General features: G+C 44.7%; 1 protein-coding gene across 1 annotated transcript in view; it reads left to right on the top strand.

Moving 5' to 3' along the window:
- Window positions 1–19,012, top strand: part of CACNA1B (calcium voltage-gated channel subunit alpha1 B) — a 251,565-nt gene that overhangs the window by 182,710 nt on the left and 49,843 nt on the right. The window contains exons 31-33 of the mRNA XM_069072690.1: window positions 83–166; window positions 13,681–13,797; window positions 17,718–17,783. Of these exons, the coding sequence (XP_068928791.1) occupies window positions 83–166; window positions 13,681–13,797; window positions 17,718–17,783 (267 nt within the window). The remainder of the gene's footprint in view (window positions 1–82; window positions 167–13,680; window positions 13,798–17,717; window positions 17,784–19,012) is intronic.

Raw genomic sequence — 19,012 nt, 5'->3', positions numbered from 1 at the left:
CATTACTTCCTCTAGTTCCCATTTCATTCTGTAGTTTCACCATCAGTCAGACAACATTTCCTGTCCTTTTTTTTTCTCCTAGAATTATTTCAGAGATGCCTGGAATGTTTTTGATTTTGTAACAGTATTGGGAAGTATTACTGATATTTTAGTAACAGAGATTGCGGTAAGTATGAGTTCTTTTCTCTTTCTCATTGTCAGAAAAAAAAAAACAGATTTCCTCACCAAATGTATTCCTCTCATTCCTCCCAGAGGCACCTCCAGAATAGGCTGTTGCTTCCTCTTCCAGAGAGGACTAGCACCCACCTGGAGCTCTTCCTTGTCAGGAAGATTAGGGCTGCTTTCCCTTAAAAGGAGTCAGGAGTAGGAAGTTATACCCCAGCCTAGCCAAACAGGTTCCTGGATGAGGGTGTATATAAGTGGGTAAAAATGAACTAGAGAGTGGGGCGGCTAGGTGGCAGAGTGAATAGAGCACCAGCCCTGGAGTCAGGAGGACCTGAGTTCAAATCCGGCCTCAGACACTTAACACAAAAACTAGCCGTGTGACCTTGGGCAAGTAATTTAACCCCAATTGCCCTCCAAAAAGCAAAAAAAAAAAATTAACTAGAGAGCTGAGTGGCATATTGTTAAATTTGATCAGTGCATTATTAGTCATAGCAGAAGGGATTCCCATACTCAAGGGATTAACTGGGGCTGTCAAGGGGCTGAGTGGTGCAGTGCACAGCTGTGAGTGAACCAAAGACTTTTCAGCTGAAGTGTCCACAGGTGTAAAGGGGAGCTGAGATGCAAGGGAACAGTTAAGGCAGAGTCCCACAATGACAGCCATTTGTACCTCCCAGAAGGAAAGAAACATCTCAGATCTCCTTCACCAACAGCTGAAGCCTAAGAGAGAAGTCTGGGTCAATGGATAAAATGCTAGACCCGAGAAAAGGGTCACATAAATGCTGGTTCAGGGAACCTTCGTTGGTGATTGCTGGCTATTTCTAGCCTTCTGAAGGGACCAGTGGCTCTCTCAGCCTTATGTTCTTTGACCTTTGAAAGCTATGTAAACAAAGGATTATAGACACTAGGCCGGTGGGAAGGCAGTACCTGTTTCCCAGAACCTGGACTGGCTTCATCAGTAGGTGGCAGCAGACACTGTGGTAATTTGTCTCCTCCCACCCCTCTCCAAACTTACTGATGTCAGAATGTTAAGAGCTGCCTTCATTGCTTTGACTTAAGTCTTTATTCCCTATGAAAATGTAAGTACTTCTGGAAAAATCTCCATATGGGCTTTTGAGTCATTTACACCTTCGTTTGAATGAGTTGGTGTGATTGGTCCCTGAAAGAAGGTTTTGTTAGGGTCTGAGTATGGGAATAATCTGAGGGTACCCAGCAAGGAAAGACTGTAGAGAGGCTGAGTAGAAATGGAGGTGAGGAGGGTCTAAGACAGAAACTTCACTGCCCCCTCCCATGCTTGAGTCTTGGGAAGAGTGACCAGGAGCTTACCCCAGAACTGGGTTTAGAAAGGGCATTTTAAGCAGGATGATCTATTGGATTCCTCTCTGGTCTGTGCCCATAAATCTAAGAACCTTAGAATCTTAGAGTCGGAAGGCACCTTAGCTACCATTTAGTCCAGTCAATACCAAAAGGAATCCCCACTACAATATGACCAACAAATGGTCATCCATCTTCCTCTCTAAGACTTCCATGGAGGGGCTCACACTCTGAGCTTCCCAGCTGTAGCTGATCCCACTTTTAGACAGCTTTAATTGCTATGAAATCTTTCCTGGCATCAAATCCCTATTTGCCTCTTTGCAGTTTCTGCCCTTTGCCTCGGGTTCTGTCATGTGGGGCCAAAGCTCCTTCTTAATGATAGCAGTTCAGATACTTAAAGCCTTATCAGGTACCATTTGGCAAAATTCTCATTTGGAGAATTAAGGTTCCCAAATAGCTTCTACAACAAGAGCAGGGCATTTTGGACCCTATGGGACTGACTCTTTGTTGCACTTCACTTTGATGGTGTGTGTACAGTCTTAATTTCCTATGGTAGCCATGAGTGCTGAAGGTTTAAGTATATGTCCAGAAATGTTCTTCTTAGCTTTGATGCTATCCCCCCTCTCAAGGGTACTCACCTTTTGTCTTTGACTTGTTTCCCTGTGACCTTTCTCCATGTTGGCAATTTGGGCCTTCTCTAATGGGAGGTCAGCTGCTATCCTTAGTACTCTAGGGTTGGTGATTGTTCCTACTAATACTCACAAGTCTTCACCAATTTTTCCATTAATAAGTCAATCACTAAAACATTTAAAATATTATCTAAAATATTTTTTGAAAATACAAAGCAAACACATAATATTTATATAATATTCTATATATAAACCTGAATCATACTCTCCCACCAATGCATATGGTATATATGGAGGGAGTAGGCACAAACTCTGAGTCTTAGGGTGCTAGGTGGGGCATACATGTAAGAAATTCATGTGGCCAGGACAACTCACAGCTCTGGAACAGTAGACTTCAATAATTATCTTTCTGTCTTGGGAACTGTCCATAAAACTTTTTTGATGAACATAGCGTCTGTGTGAACAAATGCTTCCACTACTAAACTGAGCTGATCCATGCTATGCTGGACTAACACCTCACAGCATCTGAACTAGACAAAAATTTCTGCTAGGTTTCTTTTCTAGTTTCCACCCTCCAAGCTTTTCCTCTGCTTAGCTTGGGTTTGCTCCTTGACAGCAACTGTAGTATCTATCACTTCCAGCTTGAGGCTTAGATGATGCCTTCAGCTGAAGTAGTGTTATATTTTTTTGCTTGCTTGTTTGTTTTGTTTTGTTAGGAAAAGACTGCAACCCTTATCCTTATCTTGGCAAAAAGGCTCTCCAACTCTGCTTCATTAGCAGGATTCTTCTGCTCTTTCTTCCTTGTTTTCCTGCTCAACAATTACAATATATACAATGCAAAGAAGTATCTTTGGGCTTCTGTTTTTCTCAATAGCAAGTAGCAGTAGGGAGCAAGAGTATATTCTTTCCACTTTTTCTCAGTAAGTCATATATAAATAATGGACAAGTACCCTGTCATGAAAATCATTAGTTCCTATCTCAGAACACTCAGCACACTTTCTTCAGAATGCTCAATCAGATTAACGCCCCAGACAATTGAATTGTCAAGGGCCAATCCCCTTACATCTATAAGGATGGCAACCTCAATGCAAATACTAGGTTACGTTTATCTTCCTTGGGAAACTTTTTCAACTTATTCATAGTTATTGAAAAGAAAGATCTTAAGATTTCTTTTAATAGTCTCCTCTGTACCCAGGCTTAGCAAAATCTGAATAGGAGAGAAGGGGATTCCATTCCAAAGTTTGTCCTTTAGATTCCTCCCCAGCTGTTAGAGAGAAATCCTTCAGGCTTTTGCTGTTTCTATGCTAAGCCAAGTACAATTTTGATCTACTGTTGAGTAATTCTTACCCTCAAATATCAATAGTAAATATTTTCTGAGCTATTTATGTAATTAATTAAAAGAAACACTTTGCTTTGCCTACATAGGCATAACTTGTTCAGCAAAAAACAGAACTGAATTCTTTACATCCTGAGGCTTCTGGGCTGCAAGAGGTCATCTAGTCCAGCCTTTAGCCTCCAGGGAGGCTATAGTTATGAAAGCATGTGCAGGACAATCCTTATCCACTCCCTAAGAGCTGTGTAACAGTCCTTTCTCCCCTCTCCCTATCCTTAATCTGGGCCATGACCCAAGACAAGGGCAACACAAGGCTGCTAGGTTCCTGCTATTTGGCTTTTGGTTTACTCTTAGCTAAGCCTTGTGATGGAAAAAGACTATACCTATTTCCCCTCCCCCCTTCCCCCCTTTCTCTATCAGCCTCTGGCAGGAATAAGGAATTTCAGAATTTGTTGCTTTAGAGCCTCAGAAACATCAATCTTTTTGCATGTAGAGAAATTCATGAGCTTCTTTATCTGACTAGAGGCACATACACTATAAGTCTTTTACTATCATTTTTCTTGATACCTCCAATACAATTGTAGAATAGTAGAAACAACACTGAATTTTCTCTTTCTTTCTTTCTTTCTTTCTTTCTTTCTTTCTTTCTTTCTTTCTTTCTTTCTTTCTTCCTTCCTTCCTTCCTTCCTTCCTTCCTTCCTTCCTTCCTTCCTTTCTTTCTTTCTTTCCTTCCTTCTTTCTTTCTTTCTTTCTTTCTTTCTTTCTTTCTTTCTTTCTTTCTTTCTTTCTTTCTTTCTTTCTTTCTTTCTTTCTTTCTTTCTTTCTTTCTTTCTTTCTTTCTTTCTTTCTTTCTTTCTTTCTTTCTTTCTTTCTTTCTTTTTTTGCCTTTTGGAAGGTGGGGAGGCAGGGCAATTGGGGTTAAGTGACTTGCCCAAGATCACATGGCTAGGCCAGATTTGAACTTAGGTCCTCCTGACTCCAGGGCCAGTCTCTATTCACTTACCTGCCCCTAACACTGAATTTCAAACACAAAAATCCTAAACTTGAATCTTGCCACTGTCACTTAAGACATGCTTGACCTTTGTTAAAAGTCACTTTACCATTTTTTTCTGGGTCTCAGTTTCCTCTTCTTTGAAATGAGAGTATTTGACTGGATAATCTCTAAGGTGTCTTCCAGCTCTAAGTCTGTGATGTTCAAAACAATCCATTGCCCAGACAAAGAAGAAATGAAGTGGCACTGAATTTACTTGTCTAAGAAATCCAGGGTTAAAATAAACAAACAAACAAAACCCCCTGTTATTTAAAGGAATAGATAAACTGGTTTGGTGTAAGTTATCAGAAGTGGCTATCAACACTGATCAGGTTCACCAAGTGAGGAGTGCCATTTCCATGGGTAGAGACATGAAGGCAGTATCTTCATGATCCTGTCACCTTCATTTCAAGGGAACCAGGCATGGAAGGTTCCTGATTTCTTCTGCAGCCAACATGGCAGAAAACCTTTTCTTCTAAGAGCTTGGGGGCATTCAAGACACTTGGACAGAATGGTTCACTCCTTGGAAATCATGTTTATTTTGATAAAATGTAGCCACATCAAACCCTTAGCTGTCAGCTACATTGCCTGAAAGCTCAAGTGGGTCTGCATTTATTTCCCTGCCTTGCTGAATAGAAAACAGTGACTAGTGCCTGCATAGGGTAAAGCTAGAATGATTGGGGTGGGGGTGGGTGGGAGAGGAAGGAGGGGAATGGTGGAGGGAAGCATGAAATCTTGGGGAACAATGCTGATTACAAGCAGATCACAGGGTGAATTTTTGGCTTCCCCATTCACTCTGGGCAGAGACAGTTCTTGTGCCCATATTTTTTTTCCAAGAATCTGATGCTTCCTAGTGTGCATAGCCAAATCTCCACCCTGCCCACTCCACCCCAAGTCTGGACATTCCGTGTGCTAACCTTGGGTAATACATACAGAGCATCTGGGAAAATAATTTGGCCCAAATTTGCAGTAAGCATCATTGCTCATACGTTTGAGCAGGTAAATCCCAACTCTCCTATGTCCATTCTTGGAGTGAGTTGGTCAGCAGAGGAATGAATGAGCTTCCAAATGAACTGATTCCTTCTTTGCTAGGCCTCTGTGAGCCTTCTTGATCCCCAAGATTGTGGTATTCTCATGCTGTTCATTGCCTATCCTGACCAGAATTAGAACAATTTCCATTTCTGGTAGAGCCATGGCCTTGGATGCCTGCCAAGCCCTCCTGTGGAGAGCATATGGTCATTCACATTGGTGGTATGTCCTGGGCCAGGTACCCCGAGAGGAAATTAAGCTGGACAACTTGAGCCATGGAAGTTCTGGATACCACCTCAACCCCATGTATTACCCCTAGTCCCCTGGGGAGCTCCAACCTTAACCCTCCTAGCCTTTCTACCTTACTAAGTAAAGGTCAAAGAGATTCGTAGTGCTTTTTCTTGGGTCTGCTGTCTGTTAGACTTTATGTCCTTCGTGGAAGTAATATTCTTCCTTGGACAAAACCTTGCATGTCATTTTCTTTGCCCAAATGTGTAACTCAAGCCAATGAGATCCATCTGGATCTGCCTCAGAAAGAAGGGTGTATAAGGGTGTGTGTGTGTGTGTGTGTGTGTGGTTGTTGGGGTCAGAGGGCATTAAGAAAAGGGTCTCCAAACTAGGATCAAACAACCATCAAATTCCAGTAAAATGTCTACAAAATGCCTTCATGTCTGCATTACAAAAAGAAATGCAAAGAATTCCCACCCAGTCCCCTGAACTTTAAGGTTTTCAAAGACAGGTTTTGGTGTGATGCATTTTGAGAATGTGAATAATGATCCCCAATCAAATAATCTTCCAGTGAAGTTTTCAGAGTTTAAGTTTTTTACTTGTCCTGATGACTCATTTTCTCTTTTGTTTTCTGTTTTGTTCCTTATTTTCCTTAACCTACCTGCTGAATCACGCCATCCAATCAACATACAATGCGAAAACCCATGTCTCCGTCTGTATGTTGTGCGCCTGCTGCTCAAAAATACCCCACTTTGTAAATAATCTTGCCAATGTCCATCCATGAAAACATCACATATAGGAAACGGTTGGTTTCATGAATTTTAACAGTTCTTAAAATTTTCTGCTTTGATTTGATCGTCTTTCTGTTTACTTCTTCCCCTCCCCCTTTGGTTCTTTAAATGCAGTATTCCCTTGCACCAGCAAAGCTCAGTTTGTGTATGTCTTGCGCTGTTGTCCTGGACCCAGCTGGCTTCCTCTTGTCTTCTCTTTCTCTGTCTCTGGCTTGTTGGGCCTTAAAGCCCAGCAGAAGCTCCCAGCAGGCACGGGGCTTCCCACATCAGCTGTACGCCTTGCTGCCTCTTGTAAAAAGGATGCCGGGAAACAACCACAGGCATTATTTTGGTCTAGACAGTGTCTAGGTAGGGGGTGGGTAGAGTTCAACTGGCCCCTGGAATTGGAAAGGGCTCAGCTCCTGGGAAAGACCTCAACTGCTGAAGGCTGGCTCTGCACCAGAGTCTGCTCAGCCCTTACCATCCTGGTTATTGTACACAGCCTAACCAGGAAGGCAGCTTTGTTCTACCCTGGGTGTTTCTGTTGCACAATTGCCGTCACCTCCTTAGATTGTGTTCTAGTCTCCCCTCCTGGTTTGACCACAGGATCTTTCACATTCGCTTTGCCCAGAAATAGAAAACATAACTCCAGAAAAGGTAAAGTAGGAAATACTGTGCACCAGTCAGTCATTCCTGAACTGAAGCTTCTTGGAAGCATTGGTGGAAATGTCTGGTATGTCAGAGTATCAGCAGAGACTTCTCTGGGAACAGAAACCAGAAGCAAGGCTACTGTGATTCAGATGAATTGTACTGGACTGCATCTGATGCTACGGCATTGTATTGCTTTCTACATGTGCTGGTCTATATTACTTGTAGAAGCTTGGCAGCCATATGAGGCATAACCTGGACCAGCAGCACCATGGTGGTCACCAACCCCCTGGAGTTATCATACAAAGGAGGGGATCCAAAGCCAAGTCACCAGCTTCCATACCTTTCCTGCTTCTTCTTGGCCTCCCTCCATCTTCTTTTGGATGTGAATTTCACAGTCATCAACAAATAGAAACATTTCAACACACAAAGAACAAGAGAGAAGATTGTATAAGAAACTGGAAGAGGGTCACAAATAGCGACTGGGGCACTTGATCTTTTCAGGACTCTGCCCAAGTGATCTCTGCTCCAAGTAACATACTTTTTGCTAGGTCACTTTTCACTCCATACTAGTCTTTGACCTCCACCAGACCTCATATGCTTCCCCATAGGCTGCAATCCCGAACTCCTCCACCCTCCCTCAGGCTGCTTCTATTCTATTTTCATTGGTACTGGGCAAGCCAACATCTGTGTGGTCCCTAAGAGCCCCCAGTCTCCTGCCATAGGACTTGGAACACAAAGTTGGGCTGAGCTCATTCATGGGCCTGTGACTGGAAATTTCAGATAATTGAACCAAGAGTAGCATTGTAGGTACTATTGTCAGTCCCAGGATGGAAGTGTTTTCCTAAATCATTCCAGGAACCAGAGACACATTGCATAGAATGAATTTGAGTGACTCTAACTGGATGGCTAGGGCTTAGAGGCATTGGAGTTCAGGATTACTGTGTTTTGTGAGAATTGTGCTTGCATGTGCTCACACACACACACACACGTGTGTGTGTGTGTGTGTATGGGGGGGAGACAAAGGCAGAGAATAGAGGACTGATAAAATGGAGAAATAATTTTAGTTTCGATAGAAGATACCTTTATGCCATGCTGGGCAGGCTCCTGAGGCTAAGAATGTACCCTTCTGGGTCTCATAGTGGTAAATTTTCAAATGAAAAAATTAGTTCAGAAATCTTTAATGAATATTCATCATGCAGAGGGTCCTATGCTTGATATGCTATGGGGGAAACAGATGAGTAATTCATTTAGAATCAATAAATAACTTATTAAGTAACTGCTATGAGTTAATCACTCCTTGGCACTGGGGAGACCAGATAGAAATCTAGAACTGAGGGGCGGCTAGGTGGCACAGTGAATAGAGCACTGGCTCTGGAGTCAAGATGACCTGGGTTCAGATCAGGCCTCAGACACTTGACACATTTATTAGCCATGTGACTTTGGGTAAGTCACTTAACCCCAACTGCCCTCCAAAAGAAAAAAAAAAAGAAATCTAGAACTGTAATTTCATTGGTATAGGGAACTCCCAAGTGACTAGACTTCCTTTATCAATGCAGGTCAACACCTTCTCTGGAACTTATGGCCATAGAGAGTTGTGTAGAGCACAGAGAGGTTGCCCAAGGTCACACAGTCAGTGTGCGTTAAGTGGGCCTGGAACTCTGTTCTTTCTAACTCCTAGGCTACTCTGTCTGCTACATAATGCTAACTCTTAGTGGAAATACCAGGATAAAAAGAAAAGACATGATTCCTACTCACAAGGTACATATGCTCTCTGAAGAGAGGAGAATGTGGCACGTGGGTGTGTAAGTATATAGTACCAGGCATTAGGTGATGTAGGCAAAGAAGAAGCTCAGACAGAATGAGCTAGGGAGTGCATTGCAGACAAAGATGGGAAATAGCATATGAAGCAGTTCAGTTTGGTTGGAATGTAGGGTATGTGAAGGAGAATGGTGTGAAATAAAGCCCAAAAGGTAGGTCAGAGTCAATCTGTGGAGGGCCTTAAAGGCAGAGGCAATAGGAAGACATGGAAGATTTTGGAGCAGACAAGTGACATCATTAGACCCGTGCCTTAGGAAAGTTCTTTTAGTAGCTCTGTGAAGGATAGGTGGAGAGGCAGGAGACTAGAGCCTGAGAAACCACTTGGGAGATTATTGCAGTAATCTAGGTGAGAGGTGATAAGGATGTAAACTGAGGCAGGGAAGGAAAAGAAAATAGAGGTGTGTCATGAAGGTAGATTGGACAGAACTTGTCATATGGCAAGTAGGCACGGAAGAAAAGGAGTCAAAGATGATTCTTAGAAGCCCTGGTTGCCTTCAAAGCTTGACTAAAGTGCTTACATGAAACCTTTCCTCCTTCCTTCTCTGTTGCTAATGCCTCCTCCACTCCTACCCCCAATACTATCTATTCACTTGTGACTATTTTGTACTAATTTATGCATTCACACATTATCCTCTCTGAAAGAGAGTAAACTCCTTGAGGGCAGGAATTGTTTCATTTTTGCCTTTGTATCCAAGATGCTTAGCAGTGTTTATCATACTGTAGGTAAGTTGATCCCAAGGCTTCAAGCCTGGCTGACTGTCCACTTTGGTGAATGCCTGCTCAGTTTAAGACATTATACTCAGATGTGCTATGGGAAAGACAGGTGGCAAGGCCCCTCTCCCTTCTGGATCATCCCCTTCCCTAAATAGTATTTCAACAGAAGAATTTTTTGACTCCTAATCCCCACCTTTACCTTAGTGTCCAGAAGAGTCTTTTTCCAAATACTATTCTGGAAATCAATTAACCAACAAACATTTATTAATCGATCAACAAACATCTGTTAAGTAGAATTGTAGTTGGCTGAGTACCAGGCAGCTGAGCCAAGTGCTGGGTGAATTAAGAGCTAAACTGAGTGCTGAGTAAAATAGCCCTCTGCCCTCAGGGAGCTTATATTCTAATGGAGGAGGACACATTTCTACTCAGAATAACATGCCAAACATACACAAATCAGCTGGGTGGCTGTGGAAGGCTTTTAGTTTGACCCACAACCAACAGAAATGGACAGCCCCAGGAGCCGCATGTATCCTGAGGCTGCTGCTTTGGAGCTGGAAGCCGGGTCCCTAATTTTCTCTTCACTTCAGCATCTTTCCTGAAGATTCTGTGGAGTATGAGTGTTCTGAGGAGGAGAGTTCCCCTGCATCTCTATTCTAGCCCTGTTGGACCATGACTACTGCTTCCTTTCCTGGGAGTGAAGCCCATAGACAGCCTGGAGCCATCCTGAAGTCCAAGGCCTCCCGTGTCTCCCTGGGTTTGCAACACAGTGCATCAGGCATGGGCCTGCCTCACTCTGAGGAAAGCTTTGATGCTGCTGCAGGTGGAAAGGAAGTCCTATCAGAGGCTTGTAACCACTGCATAGAGATACTCTTGTGCAACAGAAAACAATCAGGCAGATGGAGAGCATTTATCTAAGTGATTCAGTGGGTAACCAGGGGGCCTGTGGAATACTGCCCTGGTGTTTCCCTGCCATCCTGCATGCATGAAGTTTGAAAAACTTCTAGAGCCGCTATGGATTGGAGGGAGATGCCCCAGCACCCAGCAGTGGGTGTGTAGGCAATGCTTCTCTCCTAGCCCCAGGCTTTAGGGGCAGCTCCCTCCATAACTCCCTCCCTTCTCTCCAGTTAGACTCTCCTGGGCTGCCTCAGGGGGTCCCTGGGGAGTCTGAGGTATGAGGTCTTGGCCTAAGGGAAAGAGGAGCAAAAACTAGGTTGAGTGACAGAAGCTTGTGGAGACTGAGTTCAGGGAAAAGCTCAGTAATTAGGGTAAGCTTTTACTCTCTTGACTCTGTCTTCTCCCTAACCTCCTCCCTTTCCTTCTCCCAACAGAAAATAATTTCCTGGTGGGCTTATCTTTGAGGAGTGGCTAATTTGGGGCACAGTGGTTCTGCCTCATGGCTGCTATGAGGTCTCAAATTTTCTGGAAGGATGTTGAGATGCTAGACGGGTCCCACTGGCTTGGGACAAGCATGTTGGTATGAAATCCTGAAAGAGGGAACTCACTGCAGCCTCTTCCCACTCTGGGAGCTCTTTCCATCCTCTAGGACCCTTACCCAACAGTATTGGGGTGGGTGTGAACTTCCAGGAGAGACCCTGACTGGTCCTAGGATTGGCTCAGCTGAAAGCTCATTCTGAAACCTGGGCTAGTGGATGAGTGCAGAATGAGGAAGTCTGTTTTGCTATCCAGCTCCTTGCAAAGAAATGGAGTCTGGTTTCTGACAGAGGGGATGAGGAGAATGTCAGAAAGTCTCTCTGTTCTCTTCTCTCTGGCCCTTGGACCCCTATAAATAGACCTATGCCTTCAGCCTGAGGGTACAAACACCTTTTGGCCCATTACCTTCTGTCACCAGTTGTAGAAAGAACACTGGAATTGTGATCTGAGGACCTGGGCCCAGCTGGGCCTCCTGCTACCTATGTGACCTTGGGCAAATTTTGTCACCTTGTGGGACCTCAGTTTCCTCATCTGTGAAATGTGGGGGACAGACTAATTAGCCTTCCAGGACTAAACATGTGATCCTCTGATTTACCCTGCCTGGAGACTCCCCTCCCCCACTCTCAGGCCAGAGGGTTTGCCCTCCTTTGCATTAACAATGCTCAACAATATAGAGGATAATAATAACCCACCTGTATCTGGTGCTTTAAAGTGCTTTATGTACATTTTCTCATTTGAGCCTCTCAACAATGCCATGAGGCAGGTAATCTATATTGGTTATTGCATATTGGTTATCACATTGCAGATAAAGAGAGGAGACTCAGAGAGAGTAATGGACTTCCCCTGGGTCACCCAGCTAGTCCTGGGCCTTAAATTCTTCTCTTGGGCATCCAGAGAGGGAGCCTGTGCTCAGTAAGGTAGCAAACATCACTTTATCAATAGTCTTGAGGGGAAATGAGAAAGGATGCCCACTTCCTAGAGTTTAGTGATTCTTCAAAGAAGGGGGATTAGCAAAAGCAGGGAAAGAAATAGCCAGGTGAGCCTGGGGCTCAGAGACGCAGCAGCCTTGGAGGTGTGGTCCACGGGCTGGCACTCCAGGCCTTTTTGTGGCGCCATGAGGTCCCAGGTAGCTCCGTGGGGTGAGAGGGCTGCAGCAGTCTGGGTTCTGCCTGCAGGGAGAGCCCAGGAGAGTCTACACTCCCCTGGCATCCTCTTCCCACCGCACTGCCTGCTTCTGTGGCCGCCAGGGAGCTCGGCCCCTCTGTCGCTGTTTCATTCAACACCCTTGTGTTTGTCTCTTTTTTTCTTTATTTGATGACTGAGTCTGACATACGGTAGCTGTGTAAGTCTGAGCTGCTTTTGCATATATATACTTTTAAATCAGAGCACCACACTCAGACTGGTATGTGCATGGACCTGATCAGGCAGGGACGGCACTAGCCCGCCACAACACCCACTGGTTTCCCCTGCACTGATGCTTAAAGGGGTCATCCCAGGAACTTGGCGCAAACTGATACGTTCCAGTTTGGGGGAAGTTTGGGTGAAACTCACCCAAAGGGATACCCTGTAGTCAAAGGAGGCTTGAGAAGAGAGCTGGGAAGGTGCTCGGACCTGATGGTGCCTTCTGGGAAGCCCCGGCTGGACAGGACTTTCCTGGTGTCCCTCTGTCCCTGCTGCTGTGATCCACTGATCACTGGGGGCTCCAGTTCCTGGGGTGAGGGACGGGTGCCTTTTCCACTCAAGCCACCTATAGAGCAGAGAAACATGTTCATGTCTGTTTCTGTTTTGGAAAGGTGAGCTACATGTATTCTGCCCTCCCTGAAAAGCCACCAAACTCCCAGGTCAACAGCCTTTGCCGTGCCTCAAGGGGGATACTCTGAACTCTTAAGAAGGCGATGGGCACCTTGAGTGGTCCCGGCTGAGGAACATGCCCGGTGTCCACTGGGTAAAATGCCCTGCTTCTCAATCGGAGGTTCCCTGCTCGGCCCCCTCGGGTAAGGGAGGGACAAGTGCTCCTCTGGGGCACCCTCTGTCGAGGCTGGCCAGATGCACATCGGGGATTGGCCCCTCCTGTGGAGCTCTGCTTTGGCAAGTGGGCAGCCCTGCCAGGCAGTTAGGGACCTTCTTGGCTAAGCACTGCAGGAGACCCCAATCTCAATCATTGATGCAAGGCTGCAGGAGACCCCCTCCCTCTAGGGCCCCACCCTGCCCTCCAAGGCCAGCCGGCTTTGGGAAAGGCCTGTCCAGGCCCAGGATGGTGTATCCAGGGCTCTGATCATTCTCTCCTGCCCTGATGAAGGGAGGGCCCTGGAGTGGAATGGGGTTTTCTCTGATTTGCTGCATGTGAGATGATTTGCAATGACGAGTTTTTCTTTTGGAAGGTTTTCTGGTGGCCGATTGCTGCTTAGATCGTGAAGCGGTAATTTTTTATTTTATTTTTTAACCTCTTTTTTTTTAACCCTTTTTCTTTGGGGTGGCAGGGGGCATGGGTGGGGGTGTCTGGGGCATAGCTGGGCTGTACTCATGGGAGTAAGTTTCCGAAGGTCAGAGAAAGCTCTTTCCTCTTTGCAGAACAACTTCATCAACCTTAGTTTCTTGCGGCTCTTTCGGGCAGCCCGACTCATCAAGCTGCTTCGCCAGGGCTACACCATCCGAATTCTCCTGTGGACCTTCGTTCAGTCCTTCAAGGTGAGTGAGGGGCAGTTGCCAGGCCAAGCAATGAAGAGGCAGTGTGATGGAGTAGATAGAGAGCTGGATTTGGAGTCAGGAAGGCTGGCATTCAAAACCCACTTCTGCCACTCAAACTAGCTGTGTGACCTTGGGTAAGTCCTTTAACCTCTCCATGCCTCACTTTTCCTCATCTGTAAAATGGAGATAATAAGACCTCTACCTCATCAGAGTGTTTGTGAAGTTTAAATATGATAATGTACACTGAGAGCTTTGAATCCTTTAAAGTGTTATACAGATATAGGCTATTATTTTTAGTTATTATTAGAGAGGTAGAAGAAAGCAGGGATTATTCCCCTTAAACTAGTTGTGGGTCTTGTCCTTACTCTGGGACTGAGCAGAACTGAACTACTCTTTTCCCCCCTCTCTTTCCTCACACATGAGAATACGAGAAGCATTTCCTGGAACAGACACGGGATCTGTCATACCAGTTTTCTAGCCTGTGATTGAAGCACCAAGGGGACCACACTGAAGCGTTGCAAAGGTCTGACTAGGTGTCCAGAAATCTGGGTCCTAGTCAGGAGCATGCTGGCAAATGTTTAACAACTAGCTTCCCACCCCATCCTTACCCCATGTACATTGGAGGAGATAGGCTTAAGTTTAATTGTGTTATTGACATTTTGTCCATCACTTTCTTAAATCAACAAAACAAAACAAAAATCAAGTCCTGGTTTGTAGAATCATCTTATTTCTGAAGTATAAAAGTTCTGAAATGAATTGAAAATTTAACAATTGACTGGAGAGCTAGTTTGAGCTGGCTCCCACACACCCCTGCCTCCATTCCTAGCTTTGTCCCTGATTAGCTGTGTGACCTTGGGCAAATCACTTACCTTGACTCCGCCTGCCTCAGCTTCTGATCCCTTAAATGAGAGAGACTCGGGCAGCGTGTCCAGAAGACCTGAGTTCAAGTCTTGGTTCCCTTACTGACCAAGTCACTTCATGGATCCTGGGAGGATCCAGATGAGCCTAAGAGCTTTTTAGGGTTTATCTAGTTTGTTTTACAAAGGAGGAAGCAGGCCCAGAGAAAACCAGTGACTTGCCTGAGGTCACACAGGGAGGAACTGGCATAAATGGAATTTGAATACAGGTCCTCTGACTTAAAAGTCAAGTGGTCTATCCACTATACCACACTGATCCCACCTTCTAATCTGAGAAATGGCATTACCTAGGGCTATTGTGAGGAAAGTGCCTTATAAATGGCAAAACATATAGAAATGTAATTTTATTATTATCATGGTCAAAATGTGATATATCAAAGCAGGCCTTGTAAGCATCAAGTGAATAATACATTGAGAGGGAAACTTTCATAAGTTAAAGACTGGGTTGTATTATGGATTATATGGAAGGATTAATGACATTGTCATTGTTACTGATGACTGCCCTCTTGCCTCGCCAGTTGTGAAGTGTAATGCAGACATGGGCTCCTTTCTCTCTCCTCTGTTCTACCTTTCTTAACAATGGCTTTTCTCTTTGGATTTGGTTTTCCTCCTCACTCACCTCCTGCTTCTACCCAGGAGCCCAAACTGTTCCTAGCAACAGACAATACATACTGATTTCAAAGCCTTCTCCAGGCTGGTCAGCGAAATGTCAGCTCAGGGATGGTGCCCTGGCTTCCCGCTGGGACTTGATCCTGAGAGTCACAGGCAAACATGGGCATGCTGAGATGTTACACACTCGTGATGGATGCAATATCGTCTCATGTAAACATTTGTCAGGCACCTGCTAGGGGCAAATGATGGGCTGGGGTGGGGATGATGCAAAGGTGAGAAACAGGGCTAGAAAGCCATGGGCTTCCCCCCTTCTATGTAGCTACTTTAAAGTATTTTGTTTTCTTTAAATATCCTCAGTTTATGATTTTTTCCCTGCTGTCCTGTCCTCTATTTTTTTGACCTCTTATTCTCCATGTTGCCTGATAGAGCTGAGCTATCCACCTTCTCCAGAGGCATTTCAGTCTCCACTGGGCAATTTTCTGTAACATTTGACATTCAGGCATCCCAGCCCCCAAATTTGGTGGACCACTATAAGTATTTCTTCCTCCTACCTAGCCCTCCCCAAAGCACCTCCTCTGTTTTCACTAAGGCCCTTTGTCAAGTTCCCTCATAACCAAGAGATAGTATAACGTAAAGTGCTCTCTACGCCTCAAAACGCTATATAAATATAGGTGGTTATTGTCATTATTATTGTTGGTTTGGTTCTGCAAAACTACATCTCTCTGATTAGAACCCTTTCAGGGCAACCTTAGAAACAGGATTATATCCTGCTGGCCACTGGACCAGAGCTAGGGTTCCGCCTCCCTCCCTCTCCTCCCTGCCTATGTAGAGACAGATAGATGTATTTCAATAAACAATCGTTTATCATGCATGTAAGTTCCAGGCTTTATTCTAGGTGTAAGATATACAAAGACAAAAACAATATAGTCCTTCCTTCCAAAAGCTTACATTACATTGTCAAAGAAAGCATTTACATAAACATACATGTAAAAATATATAGATTCAAGAAGAAATCTTTGTTACATCTTTTTTACTATACTTTTTAAGGGTCGTGATTTTTTTCCCTAGAACCCTTTAACTTTCGTGTTCACTGTGCCTGTGGGATAGTATGATCTGAGGGTCTCTTGAATTTCTCAGCCCCTCCCCCTTCTCCTCTACCACCCTGGCCCCTCTCCAATCACATTTTTAGCCCATTTTTCCTCCAGAGCTTTTAGAAGGGCACACACAAGAGGCTGTGTGGGAAACCAGTGAAAGTCATTTAGTTAGGTGTTTAAAGAACCTTTTTAAAGTACAGTTTTGCATAAAAATTCTATTTTAAAAATAGAATCACCATGGAATTAGGAGACTATGGATCACAGAGAGAAAAAGCAGGCAACAATGTAAACGGGCATTTTTGTAGCCAGAAAAGAACAAATGGGAGAGTTTCTCTGGGGTCCATGTTGAAACTGGTCTCATTTTAGATTTTTAAAGTAATCAACCAGAGGGAGTGTCCAGTAAATCCTTCAGGTTTGTAGATGGTATCCTGCAGATGGTATCTAGGGAATGAAGGGCTAAGTGATAGGGATGGGCTGTAGGGAAACTTCAGAGGCCAGAGAAGTGGCTGATGAGAGCTAGTGTATTAGAGAGGGGGGAATAATGTAGGCTGTTTTATGGGGTGGTGGGCTCTGGGCTCTTACCTAGGACCAGAGCCTGAGTGCCTCCTGACAATCGTTTCCTAAAGACATTCATTCAGTAAGTGTTTGTTAAGAGTCCAATCTGTGTAAGGCACTGGTCCAGGTGCTAAGGACATGACAATCTTTGTCCTTAGAGAGTTTTCATTCTTTTGGGAGGATATGACTTATTCATAGGTAAGTAAATACAAAAATACAAAGTAATTTGGGAGGGAGAGAGGATTAGCAAATGAGGTGAGTGGGGCAAACATTATGTAGAGGCAGCATTTGAACAGAGCCTTGAAGGAAGCTAGAGATTCTAAGAGGTGAATGTGAGATGGGAATGTTTCCCAGGCCAAGAGGGCAGCCTAAGCAGAGGCCCAGGGAGTGTCACATGCGGGGAAACCACCACTAGGTCATTTTGACTGAGCATTGACCCAGTGGGCAACAATAACCAAAGGGCCAACAAATGTTAGGCATCCTCAAAGAAGAGGACTATGCAAAAGCAGACAACATTTTTGTCCCCGTATGCACCGTGATGTAGTCTGCCCCAGGAAGGCCATATGCCACAGTGGTGTGGGAAATGTTGGCTCATGGGAAGAAGCCTGTGGTCTCCAGGTTGGACTTGGGGCACTTAACATCCAACAGAAGCCTGAGTCTCACCCAGGGAATCTGGGTCCCCTCGGTTTGCAGGCTCGATTCCTTAGATTGTTAACATCTCCTTTGGTATCTCATTCCACAGGCTCTGCCATATGTCTGCTTACTGATTGCCATGCTATTCTTCATCTATGCCATCATCGGCATGCAGGTGAGTGCCCATGCTGCCAGCTCCTCCTGGGAGGATGGCCAGCCACAGAGCTGGAGTGTATAGACCTGGGGACAGAGAAATGCCTGTGCAGGTGGGAGCCTCAGCGCTGCTGCTTCAACACTGTGTGACCTTGGTCAGTACTATCACCTCTCCAGCCCTTGGGATCTTGACCCATAAAAATAAAGGTGTTGGATTAGCTATTCGCTAAGATTCCTTCAGGACAGCTAGGTGGCACAGTGGACAGAGTGCTGGGCCTGGAGTCAGGAATACTCCTCTTCCTGAGTTCAAATCCAGTCTCAGATACTTACTAGCTATATGACCCTTAATTTAACACTTACCTCAGTTTCCTCATCTGTAAAATGAGGTAGAGAAGGAAATGGCAAACCACTCTAGTATCTCTGCCAAGAAAACCCGAAAAGGGGTCACAAAGAGTCGGGCCAGACTGAAACGACTGAAGAAACAACAGCAAAAGATTCCTTCTTACTCTGAGATCCTGTGATTCTTGGTCTATGTACTTAGGCATGCACCTACAGCCCCCAGCATGCATATATACACAGAGGCTCCAAAGGATACATGCACTCATGGTCATAGTGTTTGGCTCTGTGGCTGTGGCCGTAGTCTCAGGGGCCTTCTGGTTCAACCCCCTCATTTTAACAGATGAGGACACAGGCACAGGAAATTAAAATTGCTTGCCCAAGGTCACACAGATAAATGTCCCAAATGAAATTTGAAGACACATTCTCTGATGACAGTTCACTGTACTGTGATAAACAAAGAAACTCAACAGTTAAATTATTTGTTTGTGAAAGGACAGAGACATAGGAGGGGTCTGGAAGGAAGCTCCCTGCTGTATTCTTTGACTACTATGCTCCTCTTTTGCAGAGCTGGTTAGTAAGGCTGTAATATAATGCCAAGGAAAGGCAACTTCCCAAGGTTCAAAATACCAGCATAGGTGCTCTCCATTTTACTCAGTAACAAACCAAGAACAGAGAAGATCAAAACATGACATCATTCAAAATACAGCATTTACTAAGTGTGATTAAATAATCTCCAAGTACTACCCCACCCCAGGACCTTCCAATCATTCAATCAATTACAAAGTCCCTGTTCTAAATACTACTCCACCCCTAGGCTATACCTTCATTTAGTCCACCACAAAGTCCCTCTTCTCAAATGGAGATTAGTTTCCAAACATAAGTAAAGTACATTCATTTGCTCAACCATAGAAC

Source organism: Petaurus breviceps, unplaced genomic scaffold (assembly GCF_028583685.1).
Source record: "Petaurus breviceps papuanus isolate PSGF00001 unplaced genomic scaffold, PetGlider_PUasm1.0 90847, whole genome shotgun sequence".
In the NCBI taxonomy this organism is placed as follows: Eukaryota; Metazoa; Chordata; class Mammalia; order Diprotodontia; family Petauridae; genus Petaurus; species Petaurus breviceps.
This window is presented reverse-complemented; position numbering and strand designations above follow the sequence as displayed.